This window comes from Leopardus geoffroyi, chromosome C2, assembly GCF_018350155.1.
Source record: "Leopardus geoffroyi isolate Oge1 chromosome C2, O.geoffroyi_Oge1_pat1.0, whole genome shotgun sequence".
In the NCBI taxonomy this organism is placed as follows: domain Eukaryota; kingdom Metazoa; phylum Chordata; class Mammalia; order Carnivora; family Felidae; genus Leopardus; species Leopardus geoffroyi.
Window position 1 is genome coordinate 152446234 of NC_059333.1, and position 16723 is coordinate 152462956.

General features: G+C 56.9%; 1 protein-coding gene and 1 long non-coding RNA gene across 2 annotated transcripts in view; one reads left to right on the forward strand and one right to left on the reverse strand.

Moving 5' to 3' along the window:
- SCN5A (sodium voltage-gated channel alpha subunit 5) overlaps positions 1-520 on the forward strand; it is a 94374-nt gene extending 93854 nt beyond the window's left edge. The window contains exon 28 of the mRNA XM_045436533.1: positions 360-520. Coding sequence (XP_045292489.1) covers positions 360-397 — 38 coding nt within the window. The 3' untranslated portion in view covers positions 398-520. The remainder of the gene's footprint in view (positions 1-359) is intronic.
- Positions 521-11090: 10570 nt separating this feature from the next.
- LOC123575803 lies at positions 11091-16467 on the reverse strand. Its single transcript, XR_006701000.1, has 2 exons — positions 15846-16467; positions 11091-15464 (listed from the first exon to the last, which is right to left on the reverse strand). It is a non-coding gene; the product is annotated as an uncharacterized LOC123575803 (long non-coding RNA).
- Positions 16468-16723: the final 256 nt, after the last annotated feature.

The window sequence follows — 16723 nt, forward strand, 5'->3', positions numbered from 1 at the left end:
ACTTCTCTTCTCCCGTGTTCCCCTCGAGTCCAGTGTGGGACGTGGTTGGACCGTCCCAGGCATACTTCTCCGAGTGGAAACCTTATTTTCGTAGCTCCCTGTGCTTTGCTCCGGGCTCCGAGCGGCGTGCGCCCCTCCCCGGCACTCAGTGCCCGCTGCAGGGCAGGAATGCGGGTTTGGAGGCAGGCCGGCTGGCCGCCCAGCTGGCCGGAAGGGGCTGTGGTTTCATGTGTCTGCGGACGGCCCGGGAGCCCTGAGACAGGTGCCCGGGCTGTGGCCGAGGCAGGGTGAGCTAGGCCCGACTCCTTAGCTTTTAGCGTGGCTCTCTCTCTCTCTCTCTTTTTTTTTTTTTTTTCCAGAACTGCACGATGACCAGCAGGAGGGGAGAGGAGGGTAGGAAGAGGAGGGAGCGTCAAGTGCCAGCTGTTGTCTGAGCTAATCGAGCACTTCTCACCAAACTCCGTGTATAAATAAGATACATATTTTTAAAACAAACCAATAAATGGCTTACATGACCTGGCCTGGGCTTTGTTCTTGTGATTTGATGAGGGTGGCAACCCGGGACAGCGGTGGCGGTACAGGGGGGACGGGATGAGATCCCGAGAATCACGCGGGACTTCCCGTTGCTTTCCCGGGAAAACAGCTGGCAGAGTGGCCGTTCCAGGAAAAGTGGGGTCACCCCGGTCCTGCCTTCCAGGACCCCCAGTCTGGGGCACTGCAGAGAAGCAGGGCTGGGATTTGGGGCTCCCACGATGGGAAGGGTCGGGAAGAGGGAGGTCATGGAGAACAGCCAGATGGTCTTTGTGTCAAGCCAGGCTTGGACCCAGGACACCGGCCCCTGGCTTCCTCGCCCTCACCTCCCCCTGGCTCCTCACCACCGCCCCTGCACCCTACCAAATGCGATCTGCGGCCGGCAGAGGCCTCCTTGTGGCTGGGTCTCTGTCCCATCTTGCGGGTCCCCTCCACAGCACCTAACTCAGCAGACAGCAGCCCCTGCTCTTCCTGGGCCTTCTGTGGCGCCAGCCCCTCCCGGCTCTCCTCCGGTCTCTGGGTTCGCCTCCCTTGGGGGCACGGCCTCCAGCATCCGCCTGAATGACCGAGGGCGTTAGGCCCTGGGCTCACTTGCAGGAAGAGGGCAGGAAACCCCCTCTGCCCCAACCCCGGCCAAGCTTTGAGTCCTGTCTTTATCTGGAGCCCAGTTTTCTCCACTGAGCCCCAGGCCGGCACATCCGGCTGCCTCCTGGGACATCCGCAAAGCCTTCAAGCCCAACCGTCCAACCTGGGCTCTTCTGTTTCATCCGGAGCCCCACAGATGCCATCTTTGCAGTCTCTTCCACGCCCCGTCGGCACTGCCTTCTCCGTGTCCTGCACTGGCCGCTGCCGGGGTTGAAACCAGGGCAGCTCCTCAGGGGCCTCCCCCCCTCCGTCCTTGTCTATTCCAAACCGCTCAGCTACCAGAGTGTTTTAATCCAAGATCATTCCCTCCAGGATAAAACCCTTCGCTGGCTTCCTGTTGCCTCAGGGCCCAGGCAAGCCACGGCCGGCCCCCGGCCCCCGCCAACTTCCGTGATGTCCTCTCTCCCCAACCCCCAGGGACCCAGGCTCTTCCCCCTCACGGCCTTGCCAGCTTCTGGTGCCCTCCACCCAGAACCCTGGCCTCCTCTCCACTCAGCCCTTAGGCCTCGTCCTAACGTCACCTCCCCTGGGAGCCTTCCCTGACCATCACTTGTCCCCACTCTGGTACTTCATACCCCTCGTTGCAAACACCTGCAGAGCCCGTGTGGGAACAAACATGACGCCCGTGTCATCACACCCAGCCTTTATTTTTGTCTCTCCCTGTCCCTCTCGGTTTTATTCCGTGGAGACAATCGCCGGGGCCCCGGATGAAAACAGGGCCGATCCTGGGGCCGTTCGGCTCAGTCTGGGATAAAACAGCAGCCTCCGGCCGTGCTGTGAATGTGATCTCAGCCTGGTCCTGAGACCGCCCGATCCCACGAACAGTCGATACCGGGTGGCCACGCTGCTCCTCTTCCGCACGCCACACAGGCAGCTGAAGGGCGCTCTCCTGGGGGCTTCTGGGGGATTTTCGGAGACTCCTTGCTGGGCCATCTCCCTGCAGTTTCCTCAGCCCAGGAGGTGCGCTCTCTTCCAGGGGCCCCTGTGACCCTGACCTTTGCCCGCGGGCACCTGTGAGTCCATCCATGGCCTCCTCCTGCCAAGCCCCTCCCTCGACCCCTCAGGCGGCCCTGCTGGGGTGGCGCCCCCAGGCCTCTCTGCCGCCCGTCACCTCTGGTTCTGGAGAAGCACTCAGAGCACCTGCTTCCTGCCCCACACACACTCTGGGGTGTGGCCATGGCCAGCCGCAGCCTGCTCCACAGGCGTCACCGGAGCAGCCAGCCCGTGACCCACCCCCCCCCCCCACCCCGCCTCTGTCCCAGGCAGAGTCAGGCCCCGTCCTCTGTGTCTCCAACATGCTAAAACTCTCAACGTTTATTTATTTTTGGGACAGAGAGAGACAGAGCATGAAGGGGGGAGGGGCAGAGAGAGAAGGAGACACAGAATCGGAAGCAGGCTCCAGGCTCCGAGCCATCAGCCCAGAGCCCGACGCGGGGCTCGAACTCACGGACCGCGAGATCGTGACCTGGCTGAAGTCGGACGCTTAACCGACTGCGCCACCCAGGCGCCCCTCCAACATGCTAAAACTCTCCAAGAGGCCCCCTGCAGACCCGGGAAAGGAGTCGGCACACCCCACCGGGCCTTTTTATACCCTCGATGGGACTGTGGGGTCCCAGCGTCCGGCATCATTTCCCTTGACAACCACCTGCGTACGAGACGGGGCTTGGTGTCCTGACACCCTCGGTGTGCGTCCCTTGGTCAAAACCGGGGCAGAAGCAGGCCACCCTAACCTCCCGTGGCACTTGTTTAATCGTCTTTCTCCAGCGGGACGGAGGCTTTCCAGGGGGCCGGCCACATCCCCGTGGCGTGGGCCACCACCAGCTGTTTTGAGAATAAAGTCAGATTTTGAAACAGCAGCGTCTCCTCTGCGGTGAGGGTGAGTGTGGTCGTGTGCGGCCGGCGTTCTGGATAGGCAACACGCCTCGGGTGGGCGCCCGCGGGGACGGCGGGCAGGCGTGGAGGGGCGGCGCCTCCCAGAAACCCCCGTGGAAACGGTGAGGACGGCCCGAGGACACGGCTCGTGGCCGGTCTGCTCCCCGTGCAGCCGGGACCTCGCGCAGCCGCCGGCCTGGCCGGAGCCCAGCCAGTGCCGGTGGAGGGAGAGAGGCTGGGACACCCACCCTGCACCGTGAAGCCTCGGCCTCGTCTCTGGCAGCCCCCGGGACACGGCCGCGTGGTCTGGGCCCGCGCAGCGGCTCTCCCCTCATTCTCAAAGCCCAGGCCTGGCATCTGGGCTTCCCGGGGGGCCCCCCGTGTGGGGCCTCCCCCGGCTGCCCGAGGCGGCCCTTCGCCTGGCGTGGCAGGGGGGCAGGCTCCCCCGGAGGGAGGTGCGAGCGGGGCCACGGCTGTCACGCGCCGTGCTGGGGTGAGGCCGGGGTCCAGGCGGCGGGCGGCTCTGAGGGACGGACGCCGGCTTCTGTGTCACGGTGAAGGCATGCGGCCCAGAGAGCTCGACCCTTGGCAGGCAGACAGATGCTCCTGGGCAGACGTCAGCTCTCACCCCGGGGCCACGGCTTCGGCAGATGCCCTGCCCCGTGCCAGCAGTGTCTCCGCCCGCGGCCCCGGCGGCCACGAGACTCGAGCCCTGGTGCCCGGAGGGAGGGAGGGCAGGAGGGACAGCGACAGAGCGGGGACAGAACGGGCGCAGCCGCTGCTGGCTCGGGGAGGCCACAACGGGGTCCGCTGGCACAAGGCGTCCACACCGCTGTGCAGGGCCCTGCGCGCACGCACACGCCTGCTGCGAGCAGGTCAGCGGGAGGCTCTGCCGCACCCACCGGGCCCCTCTTCTCCCCCCGAGTCCTTCCGGTCCTCGGCTCTCCCTGCCCCTTCCTCACAGGCAGTCCCACCCGCCACTCTGTGTTCCCCTGGAAGGTCAGGCACGGGGCCATCTGACTCCTCACCTACATGGGGACACACGCGGATCCACACGTGTGCACACTCGAGGCACCGTAATCTGGGTCTCCACTCTGGGAGCAGCAGCGTGACATCAGGGAGATGCCTGAAATCCCACAGATGAGCCTCAGGCTTCCTGTCACCACCCCTCCCCCTGCACCCCCCCCCCCCCCACCACCACCACCAGGGGCCTCAGGACATTCCCAGGACAGAGGCAGACAGACAGGCCAGAGGGGTTGGCCGAGGGCCTTTGTTCAGATATTACTCTCAAAGGCTGGTGCTGCCAAGTTCTGTCTGGGGAACCCCAGGGGGGACCATGGGGACACTGCCCGAGGCACCCCTCTCTTGCAGGTGTCCCAAGTCAGTCTGAACGGCAGGGGTGGGGGCTGGGCCAGTTCAAGCCTAGCACGGATGACGATCCCCCGGACAAGCACTTCCTCCCGTGCCAGCTCACGGGGCTGGCATCCCCGGGCGGCTGCCAGGCACCTGCTGCGGGAGAGAAAAGCCCCATCATCCCAGCCTTTGTGGAGAGACGGACTGGCTCAGATTCCAGAGAGGCGTGCGAGTGACACGGAGCCCCCCTCCCCGGATGTGGGCTGGCCGGGCAGGCGGTATGTCCTGTCCTCCTACCCTGCTCCGTGCCCAGCCTCTGTGGGCAGAGCCTCGGAGAGCGGGAGCTGGGATCTTAGGTGCAACCAGCCGGGGGGCCGAGCTTGCTGTTCCAGCACTGGCTCCTGGAGCTGTATCTCCTGGGGGACCGTCTGTCAGCCACTCACCCTCCCAGGCTGCACCCCCTCTTCCTGGAATGCCAGGCACCAGGCCGGCTCTGCGTGCCCGGCTGCGGGAAGAGCCGCAGAACCGCTGAGGGCCGGGAGGGCTTGAGTAAGAAGAGAGGCCGGCTTCACAGAGATAATTGGGCCTCCTGTATCCTGTATCAATCCATCACATTTATAGTCTCCTCTCCAGACAGGAGGCAATGAGGAAATGACAGAAGCCAATAAGGCTAATAAATAAAGAGTAATAGAATAACCAGAATGTGCAGCCCATCCCCTGAACCCCAGAGCCAGGAGCAGGGCCGAGCCACTCCCCTCTGTCTCTGTCTTGACTTCAGCCACAGGACCTAGGGGACAGTGAAACCGGTCCCCACGGCGTGGAGGATGGGGGTGGGGGACGGCCGGATTCCCAGCCGCTCAGGCCAAAACGCTTGGCGTCCTCCCTGCCTCCCCTCTCCCTCACACACACCCCACATCCAACCCAGTAGGAAATCTTGTTGGCCCTACCTTTGAACTATATCCCAATCCAAACACTTCTCAACACTGCCACCGCCACCATGCTGGTCTGAGCTCTGCCTGGATTGGTACAAGGGCCTCCCCGCTGGTCCTGGCCTCAGACCGCTCCTGACACAGCAGCCATTCGGATCACAAATGCTCAGCACAGAGCCCCCAGGGACCCCTTGCGCTCAGACCACAAACAGCCTGAGCCCTAGGCAGCCCTCCATAACACACCCCTGCCCCCCAGTGCCTGTCTGAGCCATCCACAGCCGTGTCTCTTACTCCGCGTCAGCCACACGGCTCCTTGCTAGTTCCTCCAGCAAGGCTGAGTGCTCCTCGCCTGGGGACTTCAGCATGGACTGTCCCCTGCCTGTCACCCTCTTCTCCCAGAGAGCAGCGTGGCCCTCCCTTCCCTCACGTCTCTTCTGTCTCTTTTGCAATGAAGCAGCCAAGATCATCCTATTTTCTACCCTCTGCGGCCCACCGTTTTTATACTTGAATCAGGTTCGGGGAGGTATGATTTACACACGATAAAATTCACCCACTGAAATGCACGGTCTGATGAGTTTGACAAATGCATAAGCAGGAGAGTCACCACCAAAATCACTCTATCCAACATTTCCATCGTTCCAAGGAGGTCCCCCCACCCTCGTCTCTGGCAACCGCTGAGCTCTTTTCTGTTCCTACAGATCTGCTTTCTCTGGAGAGTTCGTACAAAAAGAATAATACTGCACGTACCCCGTCGTGTCCGGCTGCTGCCACCCAGCACAGGGCATGTGAGCCTCGGCCATGCTGTTCGCGTCGTCAGCTCCTTTCCAGCGAACGGCGTTCCGTTACATGGACGTGCCACGGCTTATTTTGCGTTCAATAGCTGGTGTAAACATTTGGGGTGTTTACAAGGTTTTGTCGTCGTGAATGAAGTTGCTCTGAACATTCGTATACGGGTGTTTGCGTGGACACATTTTTTTAACCTCTTGGGTAGATCCCTAGAAACTGAATCCCAGGGTCCCACGATCAGCGTATGTTTGACTCTGCACGTTAGCAAACGCTTTCCAAAGCGCGTGCGCGGGTTTTCATCCCTACCGGCAACTGAGAGCTCCTGGTGCCCCGACTCCATATCCACGCCACCGTTTGGTATTGTCAGTCTTCCTATTCTTCTCTTTAATTTTGGCCCTTGGAGTGGGTGTAGCCTGTAATTTTAATTTGCCTTTCCCTGATGACTGATGACGTGGAATATCCCTTCATGGCTGATTGGTCCTTGTCCCTTCTTTGGTGGAATGTCTGCCACTGTAGGTAAGGAGCTCTCAACAAACGCTCTACTTATCGACATCATTATCTGAAGGAGCAAAGCCCCCGGGCGGCGTGGCCACATCCCGTTGCTCTGCCTGGGCAGAAGCAGGAATGTGTGGTCCAGAGTCTGGTCTCCCGTTTCCTCATCTGTGAGATGGGCGGAACAGGAACGTGAAGGGTGGGGTAAATTAGGATGTGCAGAGGCTTACAGCGATCTCAGGTACAGAGTCAGCGCCTCATAAAAGTCTAGCGTGGTGATGACAGGTATTATCCCTAAGCAACCCCCAGACAACTTGCTCCTGTCAATGCCATCGCCCTCCCCAGAGCCCTAGGTTTTCTCTGCGAGGGGTTGGGACCATCCCTAAGGCCCTTCTGCGATTCCGAGCTGTTCTCTGCTGACACACCTCTCTCAGGTCCCTTCCTCCACCCAGGGGCACCCTCCAACGGCCATGCACCCCCGGGACCCTCATCACACACACAACACCGCAGAACGGCCTGGGGCCAGCTTCTTGGGTCACCAGTGAGAGGGACCGCGAGAAACGGGAAGGAGTCTAAGGAATAGCCAGATGACAGATGACGCCAGACAGGACAACAGGCCCTGGGAGGCCGAGGAAAGTGGTATGGCTTTGCAGGGATGCCACGCCTGCCCCACAGGGGCTCAGCATGTTCTCCCCCCTGCCCGCCCCTCCTGCCCCAGCCCTCTCCTTGGCTCAGTTCCAGAGCCGGGCCACCAGGCCTCCCCATGAGCCCGCCCTCGCCCCAAGTGACCTCTGGAGGAGAGCTGGGCCCCCTTCCCCAGACAGGAGCAGGACAAGAGTGACCGGGAAAGCAGACCACCCAGGTCTGGGGCCTGAGCCAGGGCGCCATGGGGAGTGAGGAGGAGGGGCTGAGAGAAGGCCCAGCAGGCCAGGTCCTGCCTGCCAGGCCGGTGGCTGGCAAAGCTTCGAAGGCTTAGGGGCCGGTGGCCAGAGCAGGGAGGATACGAGGCAGTGAGGGACAGGGGTGCAGGAGGGGAATCTCTGCCGTGCCCCCACCCCGCCCAGTCACTTGCACCGGGCAAGCTCTTCAGGCTCATTGTCACCGCAATTGTGGGTAGCCCCGCCCAGCCACCAGCCCCCGCCAAGACCGCCCTGGTACCCTGCTCATGCCCTCCTCCCCCCAGGATGACTCATCACCTCAGAGCTGTGCCCTCACCACAAGCCTGCTGTCAGGCCCCAGCCACATGGCCCCCCGAGCCAATTTCTTGGCTCCCAGGCCCCAGCTGAAGACCACCCAGCCCCAAGGAAAGCCTCACCATGAAGCCCTGTGCCAACCCTACGGGGGTATGACCGAGCCGTCCCCGCTTTCTCCTGTGGAGACCACCATGTTTGCAAGATAAACAAAAGCTGAGCAGTGGCCAAGGCCCAGCCAGCAGGGCGGACGCCAGGAGTGAGTGTCAGTAGGCCTCAGAGCCAAAGGCGGTCTCCCCTTCCTCACTCACTCCCACCGAATGATGTCGGCCGACACACAGGACCAGCTGGGGAAGCTGTGACATCTGTCCAGTCCTCCTTTAGCAAACACGCACTGGGCCTCTTACAGATTCTGGAGTCCTAATAACAAGCAGAAGCAGACAAGGCCTCTGTCCTCATGTAACTCACGATCGAGCTGGGAAGACAGATGTTAACCTCAAAAGCCACAAACGAGGGCCGTTCAATAGTGACAAAACTGGGTGTTGCTGGGAGGCAGCGGGGAGAGTACTCATTATGTCCGGGCGGTGGAGTCGGGGAAGACCCCTAGTGAAGGCATGGCATTTTTGTTTTCCCGAGATGGGTACTTGCAGGCGGAGGGAGGAGCGAATGCGAAGGTCTGGATGTAGAAGGAACGTGTCCCCTTCCAGAAGGGAAGATGGCCCCTGTGGCTGGACCCAGAGAGTGAGAGGGAGTCCCTCCCAGGAAAGGAGTCAGACGTGGCCCGGGGGCACTGTGGAGCTGTCCGAGAGGTTTTCGGTCTGTGCTTTGTATTATTTGGGGAAGGGCCTGACTGCCAAATGGGTTGAACTTCGGTGAGGCTCACTTTAATAAGACTCCGCCTCCTGCCCCGAGGGAAAGTTTTGTGGGAGGCAAGAGCGAATGGCGAAAATAGGTCAGGGGGGCCTCTGTCAGGAGAGACCAGGGTAGCTTGAACCGGGATGAGCGCTGTGGAGAGTGAGAGATTCGGGAGCTGTTTAGGATGCAACATGGTGAGACAGAGCACCCAAGAGCGGGTGAGGAGGCTTCCTTGGGGAAGGTGCCACGGAGCCTCCTCAGGTCCCCTCCTGAGCTGGCTCTCAGGCCTCCTCCATCTGCCCCAGGGAGCACTTGGTAAGTAGCATGGATAATTCATCGGGGGCTTATTCTATTTAGGAATTAGTTCTGGGCCCCATCTTCCCTAATTCTGTCCTATATCCACCATAAGCAGCATGAGCTCAAAAAGACAGCATGTTCCCGGCACCTGCTTGAGGCAGTCACACATGGCCAGTGACGGGAAAAATGTTGGCTTCCCCGGGGCCTGTGAAGGCACCTGTATGAACTGCCCCCCACCCCCCCAGCCCCCTGCCTGAACTGCCCCAGAGCACAGAGAGCAAAGGTGGCCTCAGGCTGCTTTCAACTTTTTCTATTAACCAATCAAGGATTTACATGACATATCCCCCCTTGAGGGAACTTTGCCTTCAGCTTGAATTGTTTAAAAAACACAATAGGATTTGGGGTCTCCAGCACTGCCACCTCACTCTCAAGGACACTCAGGCACCTCCCAGGGTCCAGCCCAGGATACCAGAAGATAGTACCATTCCTCAAAGTCAAGGGGAGCCGGGTGGGGGCCCCTACTTTAACTCCCCTCTAGGCGATGGTCCTGTGGATAAATAACCCCAGTCCCTAGTTGAGAGCACAGGCAGAATCTCAGCATGGCGGGGCCTCTAGAACTCCCGACAGAAGCTTCACTCCATGCCAAAGTCAGCCCTACCCCATGAAACACAGGCAGGGCCTTGCTGTAAACCTCAGCCACCACCCCAGACTCCCGCTGTCCTCGGGATAATTTCATTTCCGAAGGCTGTGGCCCCAGGTCTTTACGGTGGGCACCCTGCTTCTACCCCAGCAGACAGCCTTCCCTTCTCATCTCAAGAAGGAGCAGCTGGATATTTTCTTCCCTTCTGGAAGCTTGGACTTCTTCTGTAAATTGACGCGTTTCCTCCAGGGGCCAGCGTTGCATACCAGCGCTCCCAGGGAGGGGAAGACTCGGACCTAGTCTCAAAACAGTTAACTAACTCCTAAGTGGGGGACCACGGCTACCCCGCTCACCCTACATTTGTGTCACGGAGAAAGCCAGTCAAGTGGCCTTCACTGGACGCCAGGCATTTTCCTTCAAATTCTACTGGTACCTGCTACCTGTGGACACAGCAAGTGGGCTGTACTGGGCAGTTCATCTTCCCTGCTGGCCCCAGAACCCTGAGGAGGCTTATTAGAGAGCAGACCTCCAACAGTACCCCCTCCCAGCCTCAACACAGGCTTTGGCCTGTTTTTCATGCAGGAAAAAGGAAAGTTTCCAGGTGGAAATCTTCCAAATGTGTCTTCCCCAATCACCTTGTCACTGGACTGTTCTAAGCAAAAACTTTCTCATAAATTATCTTTGCCTTTGGCTGTTCACACACAAAGGTCACATAGTTGTCTGCCTCTGATATCACACACGTAGCTGGGGAAATGGTTTCAGAGGTTCCCACAGCTGGAATCTCCAGAGGAATTCTGACCAAGAAAGGGGAGATGAGGTCACGATGAAGAGGGACAGAAGGAAAAAGAAGGCGGGCAAGACTCAGACAGTTAGAGAGGGAGAGGGGACTCTCTCCCTCTCTGGGTCGTCTCACTCCTTTCCCCCTTCCATCTCTGATTTGCAGCTTCCTCAGCGCTCCCCCCACCAACCCATCCAAGTGAACAGATGATAAAAGCAGTTAACCAGAAGCAATAATACACCAGTGTCACTGAGCACACGCAGCACCCAAATCTTGGTTTGTAAATACTATTCTCCATTAAAAAACAGGACTCCTTGGTGGAGTGGCTGATTCACTGTTAGACCAGAGAAAATAGAAGATGCTCCTGGAGCATCTAGTGTCAGAAGATAAGTTGGGGCGCCTGGGTGGCTCAGTTGGTTGAGCATCTGACTCTTGATTTTGGCTCAGGTCATGATCCCAGGGTTGTGGGATTGAGCCCCATGTCAGGCTCTGGGCTGATCATGGAGACTGCTTGGGATTCTCTCTCTCTCTCTCTCTCTCTCTCTTTCACACACACACACACACACACACACACACACAAATTAAAAAAGAAAAAAAAGGTAAGAGAGTGCTCAAAGACTGGCCAAATGCCAAAAGACACAGGAACCAGTTTGAATGGGCTGATTAGTGAATTTGGAAGGAATGATGGAGATTGAAATCACCAATGGATGAAAACTAGTGGGTAAAAGTATTTCTCACGGTTACTTTTTAATTGTGAAGAGAAAACAGCGGTTGTACTCAGGGAGAATTTGGTGCATACCACATAAACCGAATGACCAAAGGCAACACCTCTAACAAATGGGCAATTGGACACTGGGAGCCTCCCCATGTGGTACTCTGAGAAAGACAGTGTCACCTTCATGGCGATCTTGCCAAAATGCATAACCTAAAACTAACAATGAGGAAAGAGCAAAACAGAATTTGAGCAACATCATTCCACAAAATAACCGGCACGAACTCTTCAAAAATTTCAAGTTTATGAAACACAGAGAGGCTGAAGAATTTACCCAGATTAAAGCAGGCTACAGAAACAGGACAACTAAATGCAGTGGGTGACCCTGGAACAGGAAAAAAAAAAACAGACATAAAGGAGATGTGATTGAGATAACGGATGAAATTTGAATATGGACTGTGGATTAGTAACAGAATTATAGCAGTATTAAATTTTCTGTTTTTGATAACTGTATTGTGGTTTTGTAAACAATACACACTGAGTTATGTCAGGCTAAAAAGACATGGTATCTTCAAGTTACTCTCAGGTGATTCAGAAAAAAAAATGTGTGTGTGTGTGTATGTGTCTAATGTAGAGTGTATTATATGCACACAAATGCACAGAGAGAATAAAATAAATGGGCAAAATATGAATAATATACGAATGATATATGGGAATTGCCTGCAACTCTTCTGTAAACTTGAAATTATGTTAAAATGAAATTTACATAAATCATAACAATGGCCAACAATTACATTTCGCTTACTCTGCCCTGGGCACTGTTCAAATACTTTATGTGGATCAACTCGATACTTAAGAGTCCTACAAGGTGCGTTATGCAGTTTGCCCAAGCTCCCTACCTGGTAAGACAGCAGAGCAGGGATCCTACACCAGGCCAATCCGCCTGGCTCCAGAGTCTGTGCTCTCAGCCAGTGTTAGAGAACAAGCACCCTTTACACACTCACACACACACACACACACACACACACACACACACACGGGCTGCCTGGCACAGAATGGTTACGACCTGAGAATCAAAATAATCTTCAGGTGTGAACTCAGAAGAGAGCCTTTGGAAAGTAGAAGGCAGTTTAGCGCCTTGGGTTTGGGGCGTGCACAAAGACCCTCCTCGGGGGTCCAGGGAGTGCCCTGGACTTTCTGCGGCCCCTCCTCAGTCCTATTTGCCTTTCTGTCCCCTTTCCCGGAGCCCCAAGCCCTGCGTCTCTTCCCCTAGCCTTCCCTGCTCCCCCAGCCCCGATGCCCAGCAATGCAGAAATTAGGGGTTTCTGGCCTTGCCCTTCTGAACATTGGCTGGGGCCAGACGGAGCAGTGACCCCAAAGCCAAGGTGGAGGGAGCACGACTGAAAGCTGATGGCCACAGGGACTGGAGGAGACGGGACGAGAAGACACGGGAGGAGTAGCCTTGAGGCGTGCCCCGTGGTAGACGGGGGTTGCCAGGCCTCAGCACCACGGTCACTGCAGGAGCAGGCTTGGCTGGGGGTGGCCATCCTCCTTGGCACTCAGCCACAAGATAGAGGGAGGTCTGTCCCCTACCACCCTGAGGAGGCTGAGGCCTCACGGGCAGGGACAGAGTCACAAAGCCCAAAGGGGGCCGAGCGTCAGGAGGACGCTCAGGAGTTGGGCCTGTCCGGTCCGGCAGGGAAACGGTGGGGGGGGGGGGTGGGGGGCTGAGATGCTGACGTCTGAATTCAGAAGTGGAGTGGACCCCGCCATCCCCTCCCTGCTGAAGGGCCTGTCACAAGGCTGCCGTGGCTCACACCTGCTTATCAGGGCCGGGGTGTGGAGAGGGTGTCGGGGACGGGAGATAGGGCTGGGACAGGGCTGTCCTCACCGGCCTGCTCTGCCTCCCGCATTCACACCTCCTCAGAGGCCCCTCAGTGCACTTATCCACCGCAGCCTCCAGCCTCCAGCCTCCGTCAGCATGCCTCCCACAAGCTGCCGCTGCAGGCTGCCTTTCTTGAAGGAGTACTCCACCCTGGACAGTTCAGACGCCAAACAGGGAGGGACCCTGGAGCCCATCTAGGGAGCAGATGCCGCTCACCTAAAACCCTACTGCAAGCACACATAGGAGCCAGAGTTAGGCTCCGACCCTAGACCAGAGCGCAGAAGGGTCTAAGCCTTAGCCTGGAGCCCTGTGAGGCAGGGATCCAGGGCCACGGTGAAGGGGGAGTGAGAGGGACAGTCATCCGGAGGAGCGCCATGCCTCGTGTACACTGCCTCCGGCACACTGCCCTGGAGCCCGCCGCCTGGATGGACGGCAGTGGATGGCAAGGGATTAAAGGCTCCTTCTGAAGTGATGGGCAGAGAGGGGCAGAGAGATGGGGGCACAAAGCACATGAAGCGGGAGGCCGGTGGGAGAAGTCAGGGGCCCGGTGTAGGTGGTGGTAGGAAAGGAAAACATTTGTTCTGCCTGGTGGCCTTGGGCCCCAGCTGTGCCCTGGCCTCGGAGGAGGTGGGGAAGCTCAGCAAAGTCAAAGCCACTGCCTGCCCCTTCCCCTCGCTCCGCTCATAGCCTTAGAGATCATTTGGGTGGAAAGGCCCATGACCAGAGAGGCGGAACAGTTCAACTCATGCCTGCGGAGGAACCAGGACTGAGCGGGGAGGGAGGGAGGAAATGGAAATAATTCCAAGATCCTGGTTCGGGGGAGGGGAAAGGGCGGGATTCCACACCTGCACACAGCTGGGAGACCTAATTTTAGCTCTGCTTCCCCAGGCCCAAACACACAAAAGCCCCTGCTCATACTCTGACTGCCACCCCCTTTCTCCCATCTTTGCAGCAGGGAGGGCTGCCTCAGACCAGACACCAGGCCCTGCAGAGCCTGAAGAAGGGTGCTGTGGGGAGTGCCCCGGACACCCAACCTCCTGGAAGCAATGCTCGGCACCCGGGGTGTTATGTTATCAGAGACACAGGCCCCTGCTCTGCTCTGCTCACTCTGGCCGGGCAAACACAGAACGAGGGCCTTGGCGGGAGACGAGTACATGTACCTTCCTGCCTCCTCCGAGCCACCTTCCCCACAGCCGTCCTCACTGTCCTCATCTGGTCTAACTGGTCCCCAATGGGACCAGCCGCACCCTAGTCCCTACCTTTCCTGGGTCCCCCCCCAGAGACAACGAGCACATGGGACTCAAGCAGGATTGTCTCAACTTTGCAGTTTTGGTAACTGCAAAACATCTTTCGAGCATGTGCTATTTGCAGAACCCTCTGGAGGCCCCAGAAAAGAGCCGACTGCATCATTTGTCTGCTTCTAGGAAGTTAGCAGAGCCTCATAGGGCTAAGATGAGTAAATGCATGAATGACTGACTTACAAAGCAAATTAAAAGAACTCCAACAGCCTTGTGGGGTGGAGGGCACACTATCAGATTGAGAGCCAGAAAACCTTCATAAGTCATAACGCTCCTGGAGCCTGTTTCCTCATTTGTGAAATGGGATGAAGAGCAGCTATTCGAATGGTGCCCTGAGTAAGTTCCGACGTGAAAGCACTTTGGAGACTGCAAAGCAGTGACATAGTCAAAGAGCTGGTAGCAACACATTACACAGTCTCAGGATTGGGGAGAGACAGAATTGCTTCCACCTGGTCCAGAGCTTAACGCCATATTAAGGTCAGGCTCTGCCCTTCACCTTCTCAGGACAGGATGACCTTCATCAGTTACGGTCTTGGTCGGTTCCGGCTGCGATAACAGCATCCTTAAGCCTGGGTGGTTTACAAATGCATTTTTCTCACAGTTCTGGAGGCTAGGAAGTCCAAGATCAAGGTGCTGGCAGATTCAGTGTCTGGTGAGAGCCCACTTTCTGCTTTGGCATTCATCTGTAGTGTTCTCACATGACAGAGGGGCAAAGGAGCTCTCTGGAGTCATTAATCCCATTCGTGAGGGCGGAGCTATTCACCCTCCAAAGGCTCCACCTCCTAATACCATTGCACTTGGGGATAAGATTTCAAGAATGAGTTTTGGTTGGGGGGGGGGGGGGGGGACACAAACATGGTCTATGGTCACTGATAACAGGAACTCATAGTAACTGGCTACCATTTATTGAGGGCTTGCCAAGGTACATATTAGCTTATTCAGTCCTCAAACAATCCTGCCAGTCATCCTCCACCTGTTCTCGGATCAGGAACCTGGTTTAGAAGGATAAATGAGGGCAGTTGCAGAAGGCTGCCCAGTCGGTAGGTGGGAAGGTGGGATGAGGACCCAAGTGTGCCTCGCCTCCCTACACACAGCAGGTGTCCCGAGTGCTGGCCCAGCCGTGCCGTGTGCAGCAAGAAGATTCAGTGGGCACTCTTACTGTCCTGGAGGGACAGCATTGTGCGACTTAGTGTTGCTTTCCCTTTTAAAGAAATAGAACTGAACTTAGAAAACATCAGAACACATTATTATCATCCGAATCCTACTGGGGGAGTGTGTGAAGGTTGCCATATAAAATGTTTACCAAAGGGATCTTCCCTGGCTCTGTCTCCTTCAATGTTTTTAACAGGCCCACTGAAGGCTTATTTATCCAATCTGCAATCTCAAAGCTGGGAGGCAGAGCTAACATGTCAGATGGCCAAATCAGCATCATCAGGAATGTGAACTCACTCAAGATGGGTAGAAACTACACTAAAACGAAATCTTAACAGTAGGGCATGCACACAACCCCACATTTGTGTTCCAAAACTTGACTGAGTGCGTGATGGGAAAGTGACGTGACAGTAGAGCACGTGAAAAAGACCTGAAGCAGGTGGCTGGAGCGAGTTCCACATGGACCGATGGTACAGGAAGAGAAGTGGAGTGTCCCTAACAAGGGAGCACTGAATTCAGCACTGCTCCCACCGCATCTGATGCTTTGCCCAGACGTGGCTGCCACACCGTAAGCCCATGTAACATGATGGTGGCGGGTCTGAAATCCACAAATGCCTGAGCATTACGGGCTTGCTATCTCTAAAGGACCATCAGCTGAAAGCAGATGCCAGCCAGCTCTGTGTAGCCTGGGATGGCCACTGGGGCCTGTCACTGGTCAGTGAGTTACAGGGACAGTTTCAGCTTAACGTTATGAAGCTCAATAAAGGAAATTGGGTACTTGGGGACCCAAAGCGATAGAAGAAAGTTCTCCCTTGATACTCATGAGCTCGTAGACCACCTTTCAGAGAAGGTGTTCCCTATCTAGGGAACATGTTTGTTGGGGGAGAGTGACAGCAAAATGGGGCATGGTCTGGTTCCAAATCTTGGGAGAATCATCAGAATTACCACTGTTGCTTCTTTAAAAATATATAGACTCCAGGGGCGCCTGGGTGGCTCAGTCGGTTAAGCATTTGACTCTTGATTCCAGCTCAAGTCATGATCCCAGGGTTGTGGGATCCATGCTGAGTGTGGAGCCTGCTTAAGATTCTCCTTCTCTCTCTCTCTCCCCACCCCAACCCCTCTCTCCCACTCACAGTCTTTTAAAAGAACTTAATCTTCAGGGTAGCTTGTGAAGCAGCCATCAAGCGCACCATTCTACATACTGGGAGTTTTGGGCCAAGCTCCTGGCTAAGTACAAAGGCTTGAAATGGGATAAAATACTGCAGCTAGAGGAGGTATAGGCCAAACTAAGGGTGAGTCTGGAAGAAA